This window comes from Parambassis ranga, chromosome 14 (genome assembly GCF_900634625.1).
Source record: "Parambassis ranga chromosome 14, fParRan2.1, whole genome shotgun sequence".
NCBI classification, from domain to species: Eukaryota; Metazoa; Chordata; class Actinopteri; family Ambassidae; genus Parambassis; species Parambassis ranga.
The window spans coordinates 571,515-597,237 of NC_041034.1; the positions used below are offsets into that span (position 1 = coordinate 571,515).

At 47.4% G+C, this 25,723-nt stretch overlaps 3 protein-coding genes and 3 non-coding genes across 7 annotated transcripts; 3 read left to right on the top strand and 3 right to left on the bottom strand.

The window, feature by feature from the left end:
• Positions 1–1,562: 1,562 nt before the first annotated feature.
• On the bottom strand, positions 1,563–1,644 carry trnas-uga (transfer RNA serine (anticodon UGA)). The gene has a single exon. It is a non-coding gene; the product is annotated as a tRNA-Ser (tRNA).
• Positions 1,645–1,947: 303 nt separating this feature from the next.
• trnaa-cgc (transfer RNA alanine (anticodon CGC)) lies at positions 1,948–2,019 on the top strand. The gene has a single exon. It is a non-coding gene; the product is annotated as a tRNA-Ala (tRNA).
• A 436-nt stretch (positions 2,020–2,455) lies between these two features.
• Positions 2,456–2,528, bottom strand: trnav-uac (transfer RNA valine (anticodon UAC)). The gene has a single exon. It is a non-coding gene; the product is annotated as a tRNA-Val (tRNA).
• Positions 2,529–3,220: 692 nt separating this feature from the next.
• LOC114446419 (arachidonate 15-lipoxygenase B) lies at positions 3,221–8,168 on the top strand. Its single transcript, XM_028422057.1, has 14 exons — positions 3,221–3,376; positions 3,445–3,658; positions 3,760–3,841; positions 3,941–4,030; positions 4,114–4,229; positions 4,426–4,598; positions 5,101–5,244; positions 5,346–5,549; positions 6,681–6,767; positions 6,838–7,007; positions 7,111–7,226; positions 7,347–7,447; positions 7,549–7,719; positions 7,797–8,168. Exons 1-14 carry the CDS (start codon positions 3,221–3,223, stop codon positions 7,974–7,976), a joined length of 2,004 nt encoding a protein of 667 aa, XP_028277858.1. The 3' UTR covers positions 7,977–8,168.
• A 12-nt stretch (positions 8,169–8,180) lies between these two features.
• On the bottom strand, positions 8,181–13,374 carry trappc14 (trafficking protein particle complex subunit 14). Of its 2 annotated transcripts, none has more exons than XM_028421833.1 (13): positions 13,112–13,374; positions 12,366–12,706; positions 11,749–11,844; positions 10,952–11,081; positions 10,757–10,843; positions 10,562–10,682; positions 10,326–10,473; positions 9,969–10,051; positions 9,749–9,900; positions 9,503–9,639; positions 9,305–9,383; positions 9,070–9,184; positions 8,181–8,994 (listed from the first exon to the last, which is right to left on the bottom strand). In XM_028421833.1, the coding sequence occupies exons 1-13, from the start codon at positions 13,302–13,304 to the stop codon at positions 8,838–8,840; spliced, it is 1,839 nt and encodes a 612-aa protein (XP_028277634.1). In that variant the 5' UTR covers positions 13,305–13,374; the 3' UTR covers positions 8,181–8,837. The 2 variants fall into 2 exon arrangements, with proteins under 2 accessions (XP_028277634.1, XP_028277633.1); XM_028421832.1 differs by having other exon boundaries at positions 12,366–12,709.
• A 4,621-nt stretch (positions 13,375–17,995) lies between these two features.
• Positions 17,996–20,118, top strand: LOC114446420 (odorant receptor 131-2-like). Its single transcript, XM_028422058.1, has 2 exons — positions 17,996–18,033; positions 19,521–20,118. The coding sequence occupies exons 1-2, from the start codon at positions 17,996–17,998 to the stop codon at positions 20,116–20,118; spliced, it is 636 nt and encodes a 211-aa protein (XP_028277859.1).
• Positions 20,119–25,723: the final 5,605 nt, after the last annotated feature.

Here is a 25,723-nt window from a genome sequence, read left to right on the forward strand (position 1 = left end):
TTTCGCTGCTCAAGGAGAGAACCAACCTAACGCCAGACCACATCTGTGACCTGCTGGACCTCTGCCTGACCACCACTTATTTCCAGTACAATGGGAACTTTTACAGACAGAAGCACGGCTGTGCGATGGGATCACCTGTGTCTCCTATTGTGGCCAACCTCTGCATGGAAGAAGTGGAGAGAAGAGCCCTGAGTTCCTATCCTGGAACCACCCCCACCCACTGGTTTAGATATGTGGATGACACCTGGGTCAAAATCAAGACCAACGAAGTGGAACGGTTCACAGAACACATCAACGCAGTGGATAATAACATCAAGTTCACTCGCGAGGACACCAAGGACAACAATCTGGCCTTCTTGGACTGCACAGTACATATTGAGGAGGACAGGAGCCTCAATGTGGAAGTGTACAGGAAACCCACACACACGGACCAGTACCTGTTGTTTGATTCACACCACCCACTGGAACACAAACTGGGAGTCATCAGGACCCTGCAGCACAGAGCACAAACTGTACCCACCAGCTCAGAGGGGAAGAAGAAGGAGCAACACCACATCAGGAAGGCCCTGCAAACATGTGGCTACCCGAAGTGGGCACTCATCAAAGCCACAAAAACAAGACCCCCCAACAACAAGAAGAAGGACGACACCAGGCGGAGGAAGAACATCTCCATTCCATATGTGTCAGGAGTATCAGAGAAACTCCGCAGGATCTTCAACAACCATGACATCCCGGTCCATTTCAAACCTATGACAACACTGAGACAGAGACTGGTTCACCCGAAGGATAAGATTCCCAGGGAGAAACACAGCAATGTGATATATGCAGTCCAGTGCAGTGAGGAATGCTCTGATCTGTACATTGGAGAAACTAAACAACCACTCCACAGAAGAATGGCTCAGCACAGGAGAGCCACCTCTTCAGGACAAGACTCAGCTGTTCACCTCCACCTCAAAGACAAAGGACACTCCTTTGAGGATAACAACGTTCACATTTTAGACAGGGAGGAAAGGTGGTATGAAAGAGGAGTCAAGGAAGCCATCTATGTTAAGCTGGAAAAACCTTCCCTTAACAGAGGTGGTGGCCTCAGACATCATCTTTCTACCACATACAATGCAGTGATTCCATCCATTCCCAGGAAGTTTGCACATACTCACAGTAAGAACAAAGGGTTGTCAATCAGTCCCCCTCCGGCAGTTTCATAGTCGTTAGCCAGTCGTTAGACACACCTGGCCCAGTCAGCCAGAACATCACAGGTAAGTATGGAAACATTTAGTGCTATTGTTTGTAAGTTTTTTTAAAGTTTTACCCAGACCCACCCACTGAGGTCTGTAACCACATATAAACCATGTTTCCCCACCAAACAGTTAGAACTGATGAAGCTGCTTGGATGAGCAGCGAAACGTCTTCTAGAAAACTCTACAAGTCCAGACGCCTTGCTTCAACCTTCTCTACGTATGATGACCTGGATGACTGAGAATCTTCATCAACAAATATTCTAATGATTCTTAACAAGTTCTAACACGTCCTAACACATCTGGCCAAGGCAAAAAGTTACCATTCGCTGCGAGCAGGGTTCGAACCTGCGCGGGGAGACCCCATTGGATTTCAAGTCCAACGCCTTAACCACTCGGCCATCGCAGCACACGCCATTATGTTTCGTGGCTGTCTCACTTGTGTGACAATGTAAAAGGTATTTGTTCTCGAGAGCACGCGGGGTACCGACTTAAAATTCCAAGATGATCTACCGATGTCCACCTGTGTGATCCTCTTCTGCTTTTAGCTCGATGCTGCCTTTGCTGGGCTGATGCTGCATTACAAAAACATCGTGGATACATTAGACGTCGACTGTTCAGGACGATAAATCGATCCTCGAACACAAGACACGAAACAGGAACTGCCGGTCTGCTGATATATACCTACTTCCGGCGTGGAAACGCACTGTGTGGGGATGTAGCTCAGTGGTAGAGCGCGTGCTTCGCATGTATGAGGTCCCGGGTTCAATCCCCGGCATCTCCACTTTTATTTAGGATTATTATCACATGACGGCGTCACTTCCCCTTCAATATTCAGCGATCAATTAAAACACAAAAGCATCGGACTTTGCCTCATGACATCAACGTATAAGGAAGCAAAGCGACACGCAAACAGTACACCTTTATATGGAACGTATTATTTACAGATTTGTTTCCAAATAAAGTATGACCTGTATTATAAAAAGTGAGTTGTGAAGTTTGTTTAATTTAAGTTTAGTCATCTTCAGAAAGCTGCGAAAAGCTGCTTTTATTTTGAAGTTATATGGGAAGTTCGCTGTGCTGTTGCTGCGGAGTGTGAAAGCTGTTTTTAATCCGTTGTTTGGGGGCGGTGCTCGGAATTATACCGAACTGTCCGCTTCAGACCTGGCGTGTTTCCGTGTTTCCTGCTGCCTTTCATAGTAAAGACCAAAATAAAGACATGGTTCCACTGGGGCTCGAACCCAGGACCTTCTGCGTGTAAAGCAGACGTGATAACCGCTACACTATGGAACCAACTGCCCGGCGTAGTGCTGTGTCTGCCTGCTTATTGTCGTCTGCCTGAGGAGGTGGATGAAAGCAGCCCGGTACCTGTGGTCAGGTGTTTGTTCTGGACCAACCGGAGGTGGAGGTGTCGTGGTGGGCGGGGCATTCAAAACAGTTGCACCCGCAGCAGCCAAACAGGTAATCAGAAACGGCGGCGCGCGCTGCAGGTATGTTCATCTGTCTGTCACTGGTCTGTTTAATAATTATTAATAATATTAATAAGTTAAAATGTTTATTTAAAGATTTAGGACCGAACCCTAAAATCCATCAAAGATGTCGACAGCTAAAGTTTTCTAACAATATAGGTTAAAACAGGAAGAAGCTTCGCTGTAATCCGTGGTTACTCCTTTCTATTTCGAAGTGACGTCTTTAACAAACCTCTCAGTGATCAGATCGGTTCCGGTTCTGACACATTTTATGTTTACATCTGTAGTTTTTTTTAATCTTTAAAAAAGTCCTGAAAAACGCACACAGCTTCTCTTTATCTGAAAACAGACAAACTTTCCTCGCAGGAAGCGAGCTGTGAAAGGAGGAAGTGACCTCCAGGTGAAAGAGTGTTGTTGTTTTCCCGCTGCTTCATTTCACAGTCAAATGTCCGTAAACAAATGAGCAGATGTAACAAACAGCAGAATGTGTTTCTGACCCGCCGGCAGCAGCTCAGCATGACGTCCCGTCAGGAGTTCGAGGTCACAGTTCACACCTCAGCTGGTGCCACCTGTGGAACCTTCTGCCGCCTGTGGCTCAGCCTGATTGGCTCAGAGGGTGAGACTGCGTCCGTCCTGGTGAATGACGGGGACCGTCGCCTCCTTCCTGGATCTGTGAGTCTCATTGTGCTGTTGTGTTGGAGTGCCCTTCCTGCTTTACGTGACCCCTCCTGTCCTTGCAGACGTGTCGGGTCCAGGTCCGTGCCGACGGCCCTCTGGGTCGGATGGTTCTGGTCCGACTCAGGCTGGAGGCTCGGGCTGGGTTCCCCAACCTGGACTGGCACTGCAGCAGGGTGGAGGTCTGCAGGATGGATAAGAATCCAGAAACCCAGGTGTTCCTGTGCGACAGGTGGCTGCGAACAGCCGATGGCGACGTGGAGCTCCGCAGCAGGAAGTGTGAGCAAAGCTAACCACAGTGCACCATGCTAGCTGATGCTACATTTGTCATGTGGGGTCACCTCTGCTCCTGGAGGCTGATAGTTGGGTTTCCTGTGCAGTGTGTCTGCTGCAGGATGAGACGGAGGAGACGCTGAAGCAGCTGCGACTCCAACAGCTGCACCATCGACAGAAGCTCTTCAGGTAAATCTCAGATGGGCCGGGCCGGGCTTGGACCGAGCACGGTGCCCATGTACACCAGCAGGCTGACATGACTCTCCTCTCTGCATGGTGGTGCTGTAGGTGGCGCACGTTCATCGAAGGCGCTCCGCATTGTGTCGACCTGGACAGTCTGGCAGAACTCGGACCGAACCTCAGCTACACACACATGAGGTGAACCTTCACACTCACTGAGGTCTGTAAACACACTGAGACACACGGGGGAGTCTGAGTCCTGTTTGTGTCTCGCTCCTCAGTCCGCCCATAAACATGCACTACCTGAAGGGCTTCACTGGCCGAGCCCAGTCCTGGACAGGTTTCTCTGAGCTGGACACCGTTTTTGCCCACAGTGGACACCAGAATGAGACAGCCAGTGAGAAACGTCACACACACACACACAACACAACAAACACTGACCACACACAGGTGCGGTCGGTTAGCGGCCTGGCTCTCTTCTTGGACTCCCCTGCCTCATAGGGGAAAGTCTCAGATGAAGCTGGGCTGATCCAGATCCAGGTGTTCACCCACGTTGTCAGATTGCATCACTGGTTGTGTTGTCTGTCTCTCAGGGTTCGTCAGGGCTCACTGGATGGAGGACTGGTATTTTGGGTATCAGTGTCTGAACGGCTGCAACCCCCTGCTGCTGCGCCAGACCCGGGTCCTACCTCCAAACCTGGCCGTCACCTCAGACATGCTGGACCCCTTCCTGCCGAACCACTCCTCCCTTCAGCAGGAGCTGCAGGTGTGTGTGTCTGTGTGTGTGTCTGTGAGTCTGTCTCTGTGTGTGTGTCTCTGTGTGTGTCTCCCTGTGTGTGTGTGTCTCCTTGTGTGTGTCTCTGTGTGTGTCTCTGTGTGTGTGTGTCTCTGTGTGTCTCTGTGTGTGTGTGTGTCTGTGTGTCTCTGTGTGTGTGTGTCTCTGTGTGTGTGTGTGTCTGTGTGTCTCTGTGTCTGTGTGTGTCTCTGTGTCTGTGTGTGTCTCTGTCTGTGTGTGTCTCTCTGTGTGTCTCTCTGTGTGTCTCTGTGTGTGTGTCTGTGTCTCTGTGTGTGTGTGTGTGTGTGTGTGTCTGTGTCTCTGTGTGTCTCTGTGTGTCTCTGTGTCTGTCTCTGTGTGTCTCTCTGTGTGTCTCTCTGTGTGTGTCTGTGTGTCTCTGTGTGTGTGTGTGTCTCTGTGTGTGTCTGTGTCTCTGTGTGTGTGTCTGTGTGTCTCTCTGTGTGTCTCTGTATCATGCTCTCTGGGTTGACAGACAGGGAACCTCTTCCTGTTGGACTATGAGGTTCTGGACGCTCTTCCAGCCAACGTGGTCAACGGGAAGCAGACGCACCTGTCGGCCCCGCTCTGCCTTTGTCACCTGAACCAGCGCGGTCAGCTGCTGCCCATCGCCATCCAGGTGAGGTCCTGACCCAGGTGAGGTCCTGACCCAGGTGAGGTCCTGACCCAGGTGGAGCAGGTGCTGTGAACATCCATCAGTCAGTGATTTCTCCCCCTCAGCTGCAGCAGACTCCCGGTCCTCAGAACCCGGTCTTCCTGCCCTCTGACCCCGGCTGTGATTGGCTGCTGGCGAAGATTTGGGTCCGCAGTGCAGACTTTCAGTGTCACCAGCTGGTCTCTCATTACCTGAGGACGCACATGATGGGGGAGCTGTGCTGCGTGGCCACACTGAGACAGCTGCCAGAGGCCCACCCACTGTACCAGGTACACACACACAGACACACACAGACACACACAGAGACACACACACAGACACACACACAGAGACACACAGAGAGACACACAGACACACACAGACACACACAGAGAGACACACACAGACACACACACAGAGACACACAGAGAGACACACAGACACACACAGAGACACACAGAGAGACACACAGACACACACAGAGACACACACAGACACACACACAGAGACACACAGACACACACAGAGACACACAGAGACACACACACAGACACACACACAGAGACACACAGAGAGACACACACACAGACACACACACAGACACACACACAGAGACACACAGACACACACAGACACACACAGACACACACACAGAGACACACAGAGAGACACACAGACACACACAGAGACACAGAGAGACACACAGACACACACAGACACACACACAGAGACACACAGAGAGACACACAGACACACACAGACACACACAGAGAGACACACACAGACACACACAGAGACACACACAGACACACACACAGAGACACACAGACACACACAGAGACACACACAGAGACACACACAGACAGAGACACAGAGAGAGACACACAGACACACACACAGACAGAGACACAGAGAGAGACACACAGACACACACAGGTACGCACACACACGCACACACACACACACACACACAGACACAGAGACACACACGCACACACACAGACACAGAGACACACACACAGAGACACACACACACACACACACAGAGACACACACACACACAGACACACACAGAGAGAGACACACACACACAGAGACAGACACACACAGACACAGACACACACAGACACAGAGTGGTGCAGCGGTGTTACTAAACACAACACACACAGCAGCTCTGGTGCCCTCATGTGGCAACATGTAGCACCAGCAGCAGCCTGCTGGAGGCCTGAGTGCTCCTGAGTGTCTCCCTTGGCTAGAAGAAACCAGCTGTTAGCCACGTTAGCTTTGTTCTAGCTGTTGCTGGGTAAAATCCACATTCTGATTGGCTGGGTTTCCACACAGGGTTAAAAGTGTGTGTCCACTCAGACACACTCTGGCCTCTCCCCTCTTACTCCTCTCTGATTGGCTGCTTTTGCCGACAGTTGCTGATGTCACATGTCAAGACGTCGGTGCAGATCAACTTGCAGGCCCGAGCGTCGCTGCTGGCTGCAGACGGGGTGTTCGATAAGGTACAACCTGTAATTCAGTGGTTCCAGGTTTCTAGAGCCGCCTTGTCACATGTTCCCGTGTGGGTGTCAGGCAGTGGGTGCTGGACTGAAGACTGTACCCGGCCTTCTCTCCCGGGCATCAGCAAGGATTCACTACCGATCCCTGTGCGTCCCCGACGACCTGGAGGACCGCGGTGTGGACAGACTGCCGCAGAGCTACTACGCTCAGGACGCACTGAGGATCTGGGACACACTGCACAGGTCAACACTCAGCCGGGTGCTCGGGCAGGGGCTCACTGATCCCATGATATGTTGATCTCCATGATGTGTGTGTGTGTGTGTGTGTGTGTGTGTGTGTGTGCAGGTTCGTGTTAGGTTGGGTGGATCTGTATTACCGTGGAGACCAGGAGGTGCAGAATGACTCCGAGCTTCAGCAATGGATCGCTGACATCAACACACACGGCTTCAGACAGGACTCAGGTGTGTGTGTGTGTGTGTGTGTGTGTGTGTGTGTGTGTGTGCTGATCCTGAGCTCCACAGACCCAGAGCCGGACCTGAGGTCTGTGGGGACTGACCCACTGTTGTCCTGTTTGTGTGCAGGCTTCCCTCAGACCTTCACTTCCAGAGCAGAACTGTCCAAGTTTGTCACCATGGTCATCTTCTCCTGTTCAGCTCTGCACTCCGCTGTTAACTTCTCCCAGGTCAGTGTCACGCCGCCGACCTTTGACCTTTGTTTGCTTTTGTAACTAGTAACCGTGATAACCGGGCTTCAGTGAAGGTTTTCCATCCTGTCCCCCTGCAGCTGGACTTTGCGCTGTGGGTGCCGAACTATCCGCCCTCCATGTTGCGCCCTCCTCCACAGGTTAAGGGCGCTGTGACGGAGGAAGACATCGTGTCTTTCCTGCCAGACGTGAACTCCACCTGTCGTGTCCTGATGGCGCTGACCATGCTGTCGCAGCCCTCTGTCGAGTTTGTGAGGCTCCACCCACACAGAAATCGAACGTAGCTCTGCAACATGCGCACTTCAAACTTCTGCTTCTCCCCCTGCAGGTTCCTCTGTGTCACTACAAGGAAGCCATCTTCAGAGACGACGCCCACCGCCAGCTGGTGGAGGAGGTGCAGGCTCAACTCAAGGCCATCTCTGATGACATCACGGAGCGTAACAGCCGGCTGGAGCTGCCTTACCCATACCTCTGCCCGGGGCGCATCGAGAACAGCGTCGCCATCTAGACCTGATGGTACCAGGCAGGAGCTCGTTGTGGAGCAATTCATCTGTCTTTGTGTGGCGCTCACAGCGCAGCACGTCCTTCTAAAACAAATAAAGAATCACTGTGTGAGTGACAAACAGTTACAGGAGACGTTTAACCAGAGCTTTAATAAAATGATCCGACATGCAGACGCTTTGATTCCGATGTTTTTTCTGAAGGCACAAACAGAAATAAAGACAAGTGACGTGGTGTTAATACAGCAGCGGCTCTGAAAGTGACGAAACCTGCGAAACGAGCGAACGCTGTGTTCGGTGTGCTGGCAGGCTAACAGTGGCTGGAGCTAATGGGACGTTTTGAGCCAGCTGGTCATGAACGTGTTGACCTGACGGCTGCGCTCCAACAAAGAGCAGCTGCACCAGGCGGACCTGGTTCTGGCAGCGGCTCGATTTTTACCAGATCTTTTCATTTAAACTATTTAAATATCCTGAAATGTGACGTTTATTCCAGCTGAAGGTTTTGAATGAAAATAAATATCACGGTTTCCGTCTGATGCTGGAGGAGATAACACTGAAATAAAACTTTTTACATTTAAATAATACAGAAACAATAATTTAACACTTGATTTCACAGCTTCTCTCTTTACAGTGCGTTACCAAAACAAAAGTCCAGTGTTAAAAACAACAAATAAAAGCCGAGAACGGTTGGACAGTCACATTTCTCCTCCACCTTTCTCCTCCACCTCCACTCGGTGCATTCACAATAAATAACTTCTCACTGTCGGAATGTAAAACTGTGACTGAACAGAATAATACATGGACCATGGAAAGTCTCTGCTGCAGCCTCCAGGCCGGGCGACGACCTTCCAGAATAAAAGCCTCTCCTCCTAGCTGACCGGATCCACCACCAGCACCTTGCACTCCCTCTTGGCGATCTTGTCTAGTGACAGCAGTGTTTTGTCCTGAGGCGGCAGGTAGAGTGGCCGGCCGACCGGAGACCCGACAGGAGGGGTGATGGCCCGCCGCTCCATGGCGCTGCCCGTCCTGACACACACACACACACAGATATGATTACACACTAAACGATGTGATCTCATCCCCACTCACTCTGAGTGTTACCTCATGATGTGCGATCGAGACGGCTGCTGATGGGAAAAGGACTGAGAGCGTCCCAGACTGGCCTGGTGTCGGTCCAGCAGGTCCCGGACCGCTGGGCTGGACGGACTGTTCTTACCTGCGAGATGATGAAAATGCAACAAACACACGGTATTTAAAAAGCCTAGAGAGGGCCCCATGTGAACCCCTGGCCTGATGGTGGCGTGGTAACGGTGACAGACTGGGCGGTGCTTCTTACGTGACAGAGGCCGAGCATCCGGCGGCGGGTTGGAGACCGACGCCGTGAACTGGAGCTTCAACTTCATGTGCTGACTCAGCTGGAAAAAGAGGAGAGGCGGTGAGTGGCGTCATGAGCGGCCGCGTGCGGTCAGTCGCTCGCCGCGTGCGGTCAGTCGCTCGCCGCGTGCGGTCAGTCGCTCGCCGCGTGCGGTCGTACCTCGTACAGTCCCGGTTTGAGAATCTGGAAGGCAACGCTGAAGGACAGAGTGCTTCCTTTACGACAGTGCCCGAGGTTACTGAGAGGAGTGTGACACACCACAGCCGCCAGCGCCGCATCCTCGCCCTGACCCCGCCCTGCACACACACACAGACACACACACACACAGACACACACACACAGAGACACACACACTCTGTAAGCACCAAACGGAAGCTGAGGCCGTCGGGCCAAGCGTTCACTGACCCTCTGGAGTCCAGACGAGCCGCACAGCCAGGAAGTCCTGCAGGTTGTTGAGCAGGACGTATTTGACCTTGAAGTTCTCTTTGACTCGGACGGTGCTCGGACAGCTCGCCGTCATGACGAAGCGCGGCCGGTCCAGACGGATGCTGGGTAACCTGCAGGAGGAGAGGGTGGAGGATGAATGAAGGCTCGCCGCTCAGCTCGGACAGCGGGCCGTCCCCACCTGTAGTGCGTGTAGATACAATTGGTGAAAGGCATTTTGGGAGTTGACCACTGCAGCACCGCAACCAGAGGAACCTCCAGTCCCTAAACAAAGCAGAACAAAGAAGCCTTCACCATGGGGGGTGCAGCACATGAAGTTCTGCTGATGTGGACACATGGTTCTGACACAAACTGAACAAGATGACCATTTACAGGGAGAACGTTTCAGAGACTCAACCATGACGGTTCTGTGTGTGAGTGTGTGAGTGTGTGTGTGAGTGTGTGTGTGAGTGTGTGTGTGAGAGTGTGTGTGTGAGTGTGTGTGTGAGTGTGTGTGTGAGAGTGTGTGTCTACATCAGAGCTAACCACACTCACACACCTCGTTGGAGTCGTCCTGCGGCATGTCGTTGAGGTGCAGCTGGAACAGGAAGTCATGCTCCTCCAAAGCGCTGAGCATGCTGGGAAGATGGCAGGCCAGGCTGTCCACCCGGCAGAATGACGCCATGCCGACCTCGCCTGATTGGTGGCTGAAGGACAAACAGCGAACACACACAGCGTGAGCACCAGGGGGCGTCTGCTTAACGGACTCTGCAGCCATGAGCCACCACTACGTACCACACGTTGTCCACCAGCAGCACGGAGCCGTCAGGCATCATGGGAAGGTACGAGGCGTTAAGGTTCGGGAGGATCCGGACGTCGCGGATGCTCAGCTCCTCCTGAGAGGACTCATTCAACACTGAGAGGAGGGAAAAGGTGTCATGAGTCATGGCCTCTGCGCTGCATCCACTGACCCAACAGCTGGCGTCTTACCTTTCAGGACAGCAAGGTGCCTCCCAGACACGGTCATCTGCTTACAGCGCACGGTCGGAGGCGGCAGGACGGTCAGGGTGGTGCTGACTGTGGACGACCAATCACAGGCCTGAGTTTAATATGGTTAAAATCAGCAGCTACAGCAGAGAAGGTCCTCAGAAAAGGGGACAAACACGTGTGTGAGTGTGTGTGTACCCTGAGCCTTGAAGGTATTTAGGTCGTGTTTGAAGGTGTGTGTGGGCTCCCGCTGCTGCAGGACGCTCAGGTAACCCAGTTCCTGCACCTCCACTTTCTCTGCCTCCCGCTTCCACACTGTGACCATCACCTACGATGAGGTGAGATACACACCTGGATCACATGACAGGCAGACAGACAGGCAGAGAGAGAGACAGGCAGACAGACAGACAGGCAGAGAGACAGACAGACAGGCAGAGAGACAGGCAGACAGAGAGACAGAGAGAGAGACAGAGAGACAGAGAGAGAGACAGGCAGACAGACAGACAGACAGAGACAGACAGGCAGACAGACAGGCAGACAGACAGACAGGCAGAGACAGACAGGCAGACAGACAGACAGGCAGAGACAGACAGGCAGACAGACAGACAGGCAGAGACAGACAGGCAGACAGACAGAGAGACAGACAGGCAGACAGACAGAGAGACAGACAGACAGGCAGGCAGACAGACAGAGAGAGAGACAGGCAGACAGACAGAGAGACAGACAGGCAGACAGACAGAGAGACAGACAGACAGAGAGACAGACAGACAGACAGAGAGAGACAGACAGGCAGAGAGACAGAGAGAGAGACAGGCAGACAGACAGAGAGACAGACAGACAGACAGAGAGAGAGACAGACAGACAGAGAGACAGACAGACAGACAGAGAGACAGACAGACAGACAGACAGACAGAGAGACAGGCAGAGAGACAGACAGACAGACAGAGAGAGAGACAGGCAGACAGACAGACAGACAGACAGGTGTTTGTCCTCACCTTGACTTTCAGGGTGCTAACTGGGAGCTTGTCCAGTGAGACAGTGAGGGGGAAGATCACTTCATCGGTTAAAACCACCGGTTCATCCAGAGGAGACTGACAATGAAGAAACATGGACAGGTCTCAGCAGAGCTCTGACACTGACCATGAGAGAGCAGCACAGCTCTCACTGCTGTTCAGTGTGTTAACATGATAATGTTGGACACTACTAACACTACTAAACACTGCGGCCTGAAGGTGGTGCTAGACGGAGCAGGGAGTCGGAGAGACTCATCCTGAGAGGAACGTGACCAACTCTGCTCTCACAGAAGAACTGCAGTTCCTCCAGTGTCCACCTGAGGCCGGCTCCAAAAGTGAGCCAGGTCTGGTGGCAGCTGAGCGTGCTCAGTGCGGTGTGTTTACAGACTTGTCCTCATTCGACCTGCACATGGTGTCAGCCAGGGGCCTTTTTGAGGCATCAGGGACATCTGAACCAACCAGGCCAGCCACATGGTGGCGCTAGAAGGCTAAATGTTGTTATTACCGAAGAAAGGTTTGATCATCTGGAGGCCATGAAGGTCACGCAGCGCACACAGGATGAGCCTAACCTGGATCTCCCAGTGGACCTGTATCTGTACCTGGATGGGCGCCCTCCGGAACTCCCTCGACGCCGTTCCAGATGAGTTGTAAATGAGCAGCGGTTTGCAGTCCCTGAAACTCCGACACCGAGAGTCCACCCTGCTGCCGAGCGCCGCGATGGCTGCCTCTGCGGCTGCGATGTAGTCCTCCTCGCCGTCCTCGTTGGCCTCGTCCCCGCTGCTCTGGTAGTCATGGTGATGCTGGTGGTGGTTTCCTCGATGCCGACCGCTCTCACCGGGACTCACGCTGGCCACGGCGCACAGGGAGCCGGCCAGCTCCCTCCACGCCTGGCTGCTGGCCGACTCGGTCCCAAAACTGGCTGCGCTGCCATCAGCACCCCCTACTGGAAGAGGGGCAGACATTTGTTCTGTCCTGTCACACACACGGCTGCATGTCTGCTGCCATCCTCTAGTTTTATTATTGACTCTAACGTTAAATTAAATTAAACTGAGACACGGCAGCTGCTGCTGCTGTGGAGTCCACAGACCTCCTCACATACAAAATCCTCCACTAAATATTCAGTTCCTGCATTAATAAAGCATGAGGCTGGTTCAAGTGTTTGTACGGATCCAGCTGATGTTTCCCTCCACGTTCAAACATCGTCCGTTCACTGGCTGCGTGACGTCACACACACACACACACACACACACACACACACACACACACACGGTGAACGTGTGTGTTTCTGCAAACAAAAACCTGACCCCCAGCCCAGAGGATGGAGGGGAGGGGGCGCGGTTCTTACCGGGCCCCTGTTCGGTCGGCGTCGCCCCACCGTCCCTGCAGCGGAGCACCAGCAGGAAGCGGACGGTCTCTCCCAGGTAGAGGTGGCTGCGGCGGGGCAGCGTGCGGTAGCGGGCCGGGTCCGACAGATCCGTGATGGGCACCGCCGGGAAATACATGAAGTACTCGCACTGAGACTCCATCATCTGCACCATGGCGACGGCCGGAGGAGGCCCAGCGAGCAGCACCAGGACCAGGAGCGTCAAAGCGGAGCGGCTCAAACAATGAAACCCTCACTTCCTGATTTCACTTTCAAAATAAAAGCAGGAACCAGCTGTGGAGGAGACCATTGCGCCCCGCAGTGGCCGTCTTTATCATCACCACGAAGTCCTAAAAGCGATGTAAAACACAGCTGAGCTGAGTCAGTAAAGACTCTTTAAAATACATCAGAATCAGAATCACTTTATTTATTTTTTGTTGCAGACAAATAGAAACCAAAGATAAATTGAAACATATAATAAATATCTAAACACCTTTGTTGAGTTGTAATTAAAGAACATATTTACTATAGAAAAGAGCATGTGCCGCCTCATGATGTGGTGATTATGGATGTTTTATGGAGGTGTTCGGCCTCATCACAGGTCCTCTACATGCACATTACACACACATCACCTGTTTGAAGTTTAACAGTATTTATAATTAATCCTCAGATGGTCTTTGTGTGCCGTACGTTTCCCATACATGGTGTTTATGTGATTGAAAACCTATAAAATATACTTTTAATCACAAACATAATGTATAAAAACATCCCAGATCAGTATATATTATTAAAATATAAAACATACTTTTTAATTAGGGCCCGAGCAGCGAGTGGTGCAGAGGCTTTATTATAATCGCTGTTTATTTTGTTTGTAACTGTAAAACATGAAAATAGAATCATATAAATCCTCTTATATCTGCAGCCACTCCCTCAGTCCGTCTTCCTGTCTGTGATCATCCGGGATGCAGCGGGTTAAACGCCGCCCTCTGTTTGAGTGACCGGAAGTGCACCTGCCGCCATAACGGCCGTAATTAACGTCACTTTGACGGTGATTAGTTCGCTAATAAAACTCTAAATACGCAGTTTGGCGGAGGAGCCGTGCGCCCGGAGGATTCCACGGTACTTTTAGCCGACGCAGCGATGGCCGGTGGGGCCGAGACTGTCGCGAACCTGTCGTTTAAAAGATGCGCTTTAAAAAATGGCGGGCAGCGGGAAAAGGAAAAAAACGTCAGTAAGACTATGAGCTAGCATGAGTTGTCTGTTTAGCATCAAGTGTTTCCTAGCACTACTTGTAAGCTAGCTAACGGAGGTACTTAGACATGATGTGTGCACGGTGAAGTACTATAACGATATCACAGATATTAACATTGATGTTGTAGTTTGCAGCAGGTAACGTTAGCTCTGAAGGCTAGCCAGCTAATGGTTGCTATTGTTTCTAATGAGTGCAGGTGTTAGCATGTTGGACCTACAAACAACAGTAGGCCTGGAAATGTGTCCTTGCTGTCACATATCATCGTTTTCAGCATGTATTGAATTATTACAGCCAGTGGTCATCAACAAGCATCAGACAAATGCATGGTCTCAGTGGATGGAAACAACACCTACTGTGGAGCAGGCTCACTAACAGAAGCGGTAACATGCGTCTGTCGTATGCGTTCATTTTGTGATTGTATAATTGTTTGGCAGCTGTTTTACACAGTGTCACATATGTCACAGGTCACCTGTCCCTCGGAGCCTGGATGTGGTGTAACACCAGGACCGCACACAGCTCAGCCTCTGGGAGAAGAACCCAGCCTAACTTGGACCTTGAAGGCACCAGGAGAATGTGTTGGCTGTCCACCTCGAGGGAGACGTAGACGGCATCCCAGGTAGGTGTTTTTGACTCATTTGAGAAAATTACATATTGTGTCATAAGATTCAAGATTCAAGAAGTTTACTGTCCAATGCACTTTACAGTTACACTGAGCAATGACATTGTTACTTTGCGAGTTCCCTTCATATGACTTTATACACAACTAAATTAAGATAAAAAAGAAACAGTAGACTTAGGCATAAGAATACATAAAAATAGTAATAAGCAATAGGAAAAATAAAATAATAAGCAAAATGTGCAGTTCTATGTACAGAGGTTCATATAACAGTGATAGCAGCTGTGGTTGGTTTTGGCGAATCAGTCACATGTTCCTGTCATCAGGTGGCTTCCTTCTTTAGATTAACACACTACATATATTAACTTGAGCTAGTTCACAACACAACTTCAACACAAACACAAAATACTAGAGATGCATCACTAAAGGGCATTGCAAATGCACAACTTAATATTAACTTATTCATTTAATCATATAAATTAAAGAATAAACCATTACAGAATTATGAACATATTTATTTAGCACATTCACTCTGATAAGTACAAATAGAAATCAAAGATAAATTGAAATATGAAACTGAAACATATAATAAATATCCAAACACCTTTGTTGAGTTGTAATTAAAGAACATATTTACTATAAAAAAGAGCATGTGCCCCCTCATGATGTGGTGATTATTGATGTTTTATGGAGGTGTTCGGCCTCATCACAGGTCCTCTACATGCACATTACACACACATCACCTGTTTGATGTTTAACAGTATTTATAATAAATCCTTAGATGGTCTTTGTGCTATTAACAAACAGCTGCACTGATCATTTCCCATACATGGGGTTTATGTGATTGAAAACCTATAAAATGTACTTTTAATCACAAACATAATGTATAAAAAACCCAGATTTAGATATATATCAGTATAAAGGCCTATATATTATATTTATTATTAAACATGAAAATACTTGACCGAAACCGAAAATCGAAAATGAGGAAACCAAGGCCGAAAACCGAAACACTGCAAAATATCATTATGGCAATTATTAGTACCACTGCCTTTATGGCTGTGACTGTGTGCTGACCTCACTAAAGGGCATTGCACAACTTAATATTAACTTATAACTTCATACAAATATGAGCATGTTTATTTAGCACATTCCAACAATGCACAAATAAAAGAAAGCTTGACCCCACTCACATGTACATTATGTGTTTTTTAAATAGGACCAGTGCATAAATAAACATTTTGAAAATTAAAAAAATATCCAGCAGGAAAAACAAAACAATCTGATGGTCACATATATAGTAAATCTGAACAGGATAACCTGCCTGTTTAAGGGACCTGCACTACATGTGCTACATCCACTCTGTTTATCTGACGGGCCTAGAGGGCCGTAGAGTTCCAGACATACTGAGGTCCGAATATTGACCTCCATTACAGGAAATATGAACGGACTAAAATGATCACATATCATCCTAAAATCAATTTGGACCATATGTAATGAACACATTTAAAAAATGTGCTCATAGCAGTCATAGAAATAATAGAAATAAGTCTGCATGTCAGAAATCCACACTGAAGAGTTAATACAGCGTTCTTCATTTCCCTGTTTACTTTCTCTCTCTGTGTTTTCTGGCTGTTGCTCCACACTCATCTGCCAACGTGTATTAAAAATGATTAAAATGATATACACCTTTATTTAATATTAATAGTGATTGAGATTTAGACTTTGTTTTCTTCAACACATTAGGTCGCATGCTAGAGCCTTCGTATCTCTGATTCCTTGTGATGTCCTGTGTGTGTGTGTGTGTGTGTGTATGAGTGTGATGGAACAAACCAACTTCATTGATTTGTTAAGTTTTGTACAGCATGGCACAGCTCACATCATCCATGTCACATACAACAAACAAATACAGGTCAGACAAATTCCTCAGTTAATAATGACTTGGTTTAGTGTTCTTATGGCAGTGAGGGAGAAGCTGTTTTTAAAACTTAGTGGTTTAATGGGCAAGGATCTGTAGCGCCTCCCAGAGGGCATGAGTATGAACAGGTGTGCAGGATGAGTAGGGTCAGAGGTGATTTTATTGCTTGTTGTGTAATGGTGTGGCAGTGTATCTATGGATGGAATCTTTTACGATCCCCATTTCCATTAGTTAGTGTGCTTGGTCAAAAGTACAGTCAAGGTCGTTTACGTCAAATAGTCATGTGGACGTTTGATGCTCTTACCACAGTGAGTCACATCAACCATCCCTGACAAACGGCATATTAAACAACGTTGTTCCTATGTGGAATGAACTCTGATAAGTCCTCACAGTCTTCTCTACATCCCCAGTATGAGACTGAACAGACATTGAAGTCAGTTGTAACCTGGTGTAAGTGGAAACAAACCATAGTTTTGACAGATTTCTTAGTTACACCTGCTGAAAACTAAAAGTCTAAAGAGAAGAGTTCTAACTTTGCTGCATGTTATTGTTAATGTTGAAATATTGTTGTTAGTGTGATGCAACACTCCGTGGTGTCTCAGAGTCCCCTGATACCTCATTTAGACACATTTAATATTCAAACCCTCATCAATGGTGATGAATGTTTTCAGTAAATACTGAGATAATTAATGGCTCCTGTGATTACTGGTAATCTTGGTGGGAAAGGGTTGCTGTATGTCTCTGGGGAGACAAAGTACTGCAGACACAAAGTCCAAAGTACGGTAAATGATGGAAACTTTCTTTGAGCATAAATGTCTGAAATCATAACTATGACACTGTATATTCTGTAAATCTTTCTCACATCAAACTCTTTCACAGAGGTAAAGCTCTTTGAAGCCTAAACTGGGGCTCTAGCAGAGACTCACTGCATGAGACTGAAATGTGTATTTTAGAGATATTAGTAGATCTTTAAAAGTTCATGTTTGCACTGTTAAAAAGCATTTAAACTCCAAATGTACTTTAGCTTTAGAAGTGATCTCCATGTGGGTTAAACAACAAAAAAAAAACAAACATTCAACGATGACCAGTTACGAGTTTATCAAAGATCAAATGTCACGGTGACCTCAGAAGACACATTTCTGCCCATCATTTACACAATGTTTTTTAGGTGCTGAGGGCACAGAGAGGAATCCTTCCCTTCTGACCTGGTCTCCTGACGACTCATTTAGAGTCATTAAATATTCAAACTTACAGTCCCATTAATGCTGTCGGTGATGTTGACATGAACAACTGTCCTGTGGGATGATGTTCACCTCTGCCGAAGTTCAGCCAGAGAAAAAGTGCAAAGAGAAAACTTTATTCACTTCAACATGTTTTAGAACGGTCAGTTCTGATGCCTGCTGTGTCTGTTCAGTCTTTGAAAGGCTGGGACTGGGGGCCGAACAGAGCCGACACTGGAGCTCAGACAGACCGCTTTCAAAGATCTGCGGGTCAGTTACATGAAATCCAGAAGATGATGAGTAACTACAGTAACATCATTATAAAGGTTAAAACTATGTCATTCTATCTAATCCTAAATAAATCATCCTAACTTTGAACATAGTCCTGTGCCAATATAAGCTCACCATCATACTTTTTATCCATATACGCACAGCTTAAGTAAGCACAACTTACTCTGTGATCAAACATGCCATCCATAACGTCTGTTAATAAAAGATGCCATGCTGTAGAAGTCACACACAACAGCAGAACAATGGAAGAAGTAAAGAAAGGAAAAAAATAAGAGCTCAAATACGAAAAATAATACTTCATTTAAACAGAAAATATTTCAACAGAATAAAACGTGTATACCTCATTGTATTTTAACATCAACACCTAAATATCTCTATGTGCTCTATACAACCAAGACATACAGCATAGGACACAGTGAGTATAAAGGTGACTAAAGACACTCTGAACATGGAGTGTTGGGCTGGTCTGTGTGTTTCTGTCTGACTAGGTTCTGTGATGGGTTTATAGCTGACAGATATCTGTGTTTTAATGGGAGTGTGAGTTGACAGGCTGTTTTAATGTGATACAGCCACAGTAACAACAAGGAACCTGTTAGAGCCACTGTGGTTGACCTGTCTGGATTGAAATGTGTCAATTTCATGTGTGACCAGAAGGTGGAGCATGTGGTGTTGAGGAGGTATAAGGTGAGCAGGAAGTAATCACTTCAGGGTTGTTGGCCGGAGGAAGCACACAGTTTTTTGACCGTCAGGTAGCGTGTCGGGATGAATTTGATTTTATTCAGCATATAATTTGACCAGTGGTTCTCGTTAATTATATGTGGATCAATGATCAATTATCATGAGTGGACATGACGGTGTCAGAATAACAATGCACTGACAATGAATTATGACAATTGTGACAATGAATTATTTTTTGTTGTGAGTTTAAAGTAAATCAAGTCATTACAGTACAACTCACCATATTAAGATAATAGAAGGAAAGAGTGTGTCACAGGAATCAACTGTGAAGAGAGACTTCATAACTCGTCAAGGTTAATCTAACCCTGCAGAGCAGCTCTGCCACATGGAACCAAGCTGTGAGTGGAACCAGGCAGCTCTTTGCTCGCCAGTCTCACCACTACCATCTCTCCTCTCACACTGTTGGTGATGTCTTTGGAGAGATGTGTAGCTGTGTGTTACCCACTGAGACACACTACCATCATCACCATCAGGAACACAGGGGTGGCCATCATTGTAATCTGGGCCTTCAGTTCTCTGAATGTTCTCACTCGGGTCTTCTGCTCTGATTTAGCCATTGTTCTTGGGCCTCAGTCTTCTAATTATTCCAGAGCCTTCATTTGTGTCCTGTTTGTATCAGCTGGTTTTATAGTGTATTTTTCCTACTTTAGTGTAATCATTGCAGCCAGGTCGGCCTCCACAGACAAAGCTTCTGCCGGAAAAGCTCGTAACACTCTGCTGCTGCATCTGGTGCAGCTCTGCCTCATTCTGTCTTCAACTATCTTCAGTCCAATGCTTGTGATGTTGAGAGGAATTTTACCAAGGAATACGATTTTGCGCCTTTATACATTTTTCTATGTATGCTTTTCTCTGTTTCCCAGATGTCGGTGCTCTCTGATCTATGTTATCAGAGATCAGACCATCAGACCTGTTCTTATGCAACATATCTGCTGTTTACTAAACCCTAAAGTGTAGCAACCATTGGCTGAGAGGGGTTGATCAGGTCTTAATTGCAGTATTTGTCTGTAGTGACAAGCAGCAACAACTGACAGGTCAGGTCCATCATTTTGTGAATGAATTGTGTTGGCACGATATGTAGAGTTGACCATAAATAAACTACATATTAACACTCATCACTATTGCTGGAGGCTGAATAATAGCTAAACATTTTACAAACTAAGCAGAAGGGGGAAGTAAACCCAGAGCCTGAACCCAGAGCAAGCAGACAGTGTCAGGAAAAACTCCTGTTAACAGGAGGAAACCTTAAACTGGACTCGGCTTATACCCGGCCGGGTAGAGGAGGAGAAGAAGAGGGAGACAGGACAGAGAGGATGAAGGACAGAGAGAGAGGAGCAAACATGCAGCAGATGAAACAGTGATTATATTCTAATGATATCTATATATATCATCAGTCCATAAGTAGGAATAGTAATTTGATAGTAATCAAAGCAAAGATGAGCAGCAGGGGCTGATGAAGTCCATGAGCAGAGGAGAGATCAGGGGCCGGACTGAGGGTCAGGATGACCTGAGAGAGAGAGAGAGAGAGAGAGAGAGAGAGAGAGAGAGAGAGACTATGACGAAGACAGTGAACACAGATTATGAGACGATATTACCAGTAGGAGCCAGACTAATGAGAGTAGAGGAGAGGTCAGAGGTCAGAGGGAAACTGCTCAGTGGATCATGTTTGTGCCCCTGACAGTGTAGGCCTAGAGCAGCATAGCTGTCCTAAAAGTTAGGATTTTATCAGCCCTATGACACCTGTTATACCTGAGGCGACTATAACTCTGAATGCACTGAGTTGGTGCCTGCGCTGCTGGACCAACAAAATGACCGCCACTATACGTTACTGGCAGACGAACTAAGACATTATTTACCGTAAATAAATAATAATTATCAGACCAAGTAAGTGAAATTGGATAATTTCTCACTGCACACCTGGTGATCGGCACACTGGTTAAAAAACACTCTTGTGGATGTTATCTAACGAACACAGTGATGACAGTTCTCGTCCAATCATCAACAGCAGTGGGCGTGTCTATATACCATGCCACAAACTGGTACCCCAACAGAAGGGTGCCCGTAATCAGTACAGTTCAGTACGCTTATTTTGGTACATGGTAAGAATTTCTTACCATGGAAACACAAATAATTGCGTACCGAACTGAACCGTACTGTACTGTACTGCTTGGTGGTAACGAGCCATAAGGAACATACGGTACTATCAGGAAGAAGGGGGAAGCTTTCAAGCCTGAAAACACCACACCAACTGAAAAACATGGGGGTTGCAGCATCATGTTACAGCATACAGACCTTCAGTGATGGACACTCACCTTTCATTCATTTGATGCTAACTGAAGAAGAGTAAAATTCAGATATTTTAAATTTTAAATATGAATATATAATTTCATATTTATTTCAGTAGTCTGAGAGAAGAACTACAAAAATGATTTTATTCATCATTTGCTTGGAACCACCTTGTACCATGAGAACAATGTTAACAGCACAAGAGCCTATTGTGACAACACATGATGGCCCAAACTGGCTTATGTTCATGGATGTTCCTTAAACTGCAGTTCTTCAAGCGCCCACTTAAGTCTAACTTTAAAACAGTCCATCCCCACAGACATGTTAAAATGTACCAACTTCCAGTAAACAGAGCAAACTTGTTTAGGTCCTGATACATAAACTGTTGATCTCTTAAGATCATTCCATGTTTGAGATAACTTTTCACAGCCAACCACATGGCAGCAATTCAGAGGCTCTAGTCAACAGGAAGTCCGCCATTTGAAGGTTTGTGGCCAAGATGGCGCCAGTGTGTGTAGCCGGCTGTCTGTCTCTCCGAGCTTTGATTGTTTTTATGCTGTTTTTATCTTTTGTCACTCTAAATGTTGACTCACTGTACGTCTATGATCGACAAACGCTTCTAAATCTGCGATCATTTGTTGAAAACTTTGCTGAATTTCGTCAGGATGGACAGAAAACCTGCCCTCCATTGCTCTCTGGCATACCAGCTTACCTGTGCCGCACGCCGGCTCCACCTGTACGTAGGAGACGTGGACGCCGTGGAAAACGCAGCGGAAGGATGGTGAAGCTGAAGGCCAGCCTGTCACTCTCTCGTGCGGAGAATATCGTGATGATTCCACCGTCAGATCGCCGTTTTGTGCCCTGGCGCTCCCGAGACCCGATCAAATCTAGCCTCTTCCCTGTGGTCGGCTTGGATGGAGGGCCAGTGAATCGCCGTATTCCCTGTCGCCTGGTCCGGCGCGGGGTGAACCTCCACAACCTGCGGCCTCTTCCTCGTGCTCCACCGGCAGTAGCAGCACTGGAGCCTGCCGCTGTCAGGGTGGCCCTCGTGAATGCTAGATCGCTAGCCAACAAGACTTTCATTTTAAAGGATTTCTTTACTACAAAAAAGCTGGACTTCCTCTGCATCACGGAGACCTGGATGTCTGTCGGTGAGTCGAGCGCTCTCTGCGAACTTTTACCGTCCGACTGCACATTCTTCAACTCCCCTCGGACAACTGGCCGCGGGGGCGGCATAGCGACTGTTTACAAAGATAAATATATCTGTAAACAACTCACTCCGACATCGTCTTACTCCAGCTTTGAAGTCGATGTGTTTGAGCTGGGCCCGTCTCTCCCAGTGATATGCGCTGTTATTTACAGACCACCAAAATACAGCAAAGACTTCTTGGGAGATTTCTCTGATGTCTTGGCTGAAATTATGCCAAATTACGACTGTGTTTTAATTCTTGGTGATTTTAATATTCATGTCTGCTGTCCGGACAAACCACTGGCCAAAGACTTTTTAAATATCATTGACTCTTTTAATCTTGTACAGCGTGTCGTTGGTCCCACTCAAGAGCATGGACACACTCTGGACTTAGTGCTGACTCATGGTTTTTCTGTCACAAACTTAGAGATGTACGATGCATCGTTTTCAGATCATATGCCTGTGGTCTTTGACTTTCTGCTCCCATGTCCTGTGGTCAAAAAGCCGTGCGCTCCTGCGCAGCGCCACCGGGTCGTTACATCCTCCACTGCTTCTCAATTCACCGCTTCTTTCAGTCAAACCTCCGCTGCTGATCCTTGTACCGCAGACGTAGAGGCACTCTTTTCTTGTTTTAATTCTAAATGCCTGTCTATTTTAGACTCTGTGGCTCCGGTGAAAACTAGGCATGCAAAACCTAGTCCTGAGCCCTGGCTGAATGACGTCACACGCGCAGCCAGGCGTGAATGTAGAAAAGCGGAGAGAAAGTGGAAAAAGGACAGGTTACAGGTGTCTTTTCAAATTTTAAAAGACAGCTGGCGCAACTATCAGAAAACTGTAAAAACTGAAAGAACTAAATATTTCTCTGACATTATTGCTTCCAACTGTAATAATCCCCGTGTTCTGTTTAAAACCATCAACAATGTTATTAATGCTCCCAAAACAGCCTGCTTGGAAGCTTCTGATGAATTATGTGAGGCATTTTTGCACTTTTTTATTAGCAAGGTTGAGAGCACCAGAGCCCTCATACACCCCCCTTTATCTAACCCATCAAACCCGATCACGCACCCTGCTGTATTAGACCAATTTGAGCCTGTTGGTCTGCCTCTGTTAAAGAACATTGTTGGTCATATGAAGCCCTCTGGTTCCCCTAAGGATCTCCTTCCACCCCGTCTCTTTAAAGAGGTTTTTCCAACAGTAGCTCCAGATGTGCTCAATATTATAAACAGCAGTCTGATAAATGGTACGGTCCCTGATGGTTTTAAGCATGCCGTGGTGCAGCCTTTAATCAAGAAGCCTGGTCTGGACTTTTCTGTCCTCTCAAATTTTAGGCCGATTTCAAAACTCCCTTTTATCTCAAAGATTTTAGAAAAAGTTGTTTTTAGTCAGTTGAATGGGTTTTTAGATGAACAAAAAATCTTTGAGGTGTTCCAGTCAGGTTTTAAAACTCAGCACAGCACAGTAACTGCACTACTGAAGGTTTTTAATGATGTTCTTTTAGCCACAGACTCTGGCCACTGTGTCATCCTGGTCCTGCTCGACCTCACTGCGGCCTTCGACACAGTGGACCATGACATCCTCCTGTCTCGATTGAAAGACTGTGTGGGAATCCAGGGCAGTGCGTTACAGTGGTTTAGGTCATACCTGACAGGGAGAAGTTTTAATGTCCGTGTGGGGTCTGCTGAGTCCTCTGCTGCCCCTCTCACCTGTGGAGTGGCCCAAGGCTCTATTCTGGCCCCACTCCTCTTCTCCCTATACCTCCTTCCTCTCGGGTCCATTCTCCGTAAACATGGTGTCTCTTTCCATTTTTATGCGGACGATTCTCAAATCTACATGCCCTTAAAACAAAACCAAACTCATTCTGTTCAAAAACTCTTAGACTGTGTTGAGGAAATTAAATCCTGGCTGTCAGCAAATCTGCTTCATTTTAACAACACTAAGACAGAGGTCATACTGTTTGGGCCCAGTGATGCCTCTGCTGCTGATATAGATTTGGGTGTCCTGACACAATATCAAAAGTCCACAGTGACAAATCTGGGTGTAAAATTGGATTCCAACCTGAAACTTGATGCTCAGGTCAGTGCAGCTGTCAAAGCGAGCTTTTTTCAATTGAGGCAACTGGCCAAAGCCAAACCGTTCCTTTCTCGGCATCACTTTGAGATTTTAATTCATGCTTTTATTACGAATCGGTTAGATTACTGCAACGCACTTTATTATGGGCTCAGCCAGGCTTCACTTGCACGACTGCAGCTTGTACAGAATGCTGCTGCACGGCTTTTAACTGGGGCTAAGAAACGTGAGCACATTACTCCGATTTTAAAGTCATTGCACTGGCTCCCGATTCCTTTTCGCATTGATTTTAAAATTCTCTTATTTGTTTTTAAATCCCTTCATGGTCTTGCCCCTCAGTACATGTCAGACATGCTCCAGCCCCACTGCCCTGCTCGCTCTCTAAGGTCAGCTGACCAGTCTCTCCTGGTCGTCCCAAAAACACAGAGAAAACGCAGGGGGGACCGTTCCTTCTCTGTCGCAGGTCCGAAACTGTGGAACAAACTGCCTTTGCACCTTAGACAGACGGATTCCTTTATGGTTTTTAAGTCATCACTTAAAACATATCTTTTTACTCTGGCTTTTAACTCTGTTTGAGTTGTTGACTTTTACTTGTTTTATTGTTCTTACCCCTGACTGGTGCTTTTATTGTATGGTTGTATATTCCTATGTTTTATCAAACTTATATTTATTTTATTTCATTTTATTCTATTTTATTAGTCAATTATTCTATGCTTGGTAGGCTGTGTACAGCACTTTGGCTGACCCTGTTGTCTTTTAAAAGGTGCTCTATAAATAAAGATGGATTGGATTTGATTGGATAGTCATGTAGACGTGGTCAAGACGACCTGCTGCAGTTCATCACAATGGGTATGAAAGGTGACTGAAGTCATTTTGAACGAGGCCTGGATCTTGGATTAGAAGGGCTGGTCTGAATGTTTCTGAAACTGTTCAGTGTTGCTGTTATGGACAACACAGATGTGTGGGATACACTGTAGGTCCAAAGGAAAAGGCTGTTTTAATGTCATAGAGTTAATCATG

What these genes read in the sequence shown, in the direction of transcription:
- LOC114446420 (XM_028422058.1), top strand. Translation starts at nt 17,996, where the DNA reads ATGACCAGTTACGAGTTTATCAAAGATCAAATGTCACG. An exon ending in ATCAAAGATCAAATGTCACG is followed by an intron (nt 18,034 to 19,520) that starts GTGACCTCAGAA and finishes GGAACCAGGCAG; the next exon opens with CTCTTTGCTCGCCAGTCTCA.
- trappc14 (XM_028421832.1), bottom strand. Translation starts at nt 13,304, where the DNA reads ATGGTGCAGATGATGGAGTCTCAGTGCGAGTACTTCATGTATTTCCCG. An exon ending in TCAAACCGGGACTGTACGAG is followed by an intron (nt 9,384 to 9,502) that starts GTACGACCGCAC and finishes CTCTTTTTCCAG; the next exon opens with CTGAGTCAGCACATGAAGTT. An exon ending in TCTCGATCGCACATCATGAG is followed by an intron (nt 8,995 to 9,069) that starts GTAACACTCAGA and finishes TGTGTGTGTCAG; the next exon opens with GACGGGCAGCGCCATGGAGC.
- LOC114446419 (XM_028422057.1), top strand. Translation starts at nt 3,221, where the DNA reads ATGACGTCCCGTCAGGAGTTCGAGGTCACAGTTCACACCTCAGCTGGT. An exon ending in GGAGCTCCGCAGCAGGAAGT is followed by an intron (nt 3,659 to 3,759) that starts GTGAGCAAAGCT and finishes TTTCCTGTGCAG; the next exon opens with TGTGTCTGCTGCAGGATGAG. An exon ending in CGGCTTCAGACAGGACTCAG is followed by an intron (nt 7,227 to 7,346) that starts GTGTGTGTGTGT and finishes GTTTGTGTGCAG; the next exon opens with GCTTCCCTCAGACCTTCACT.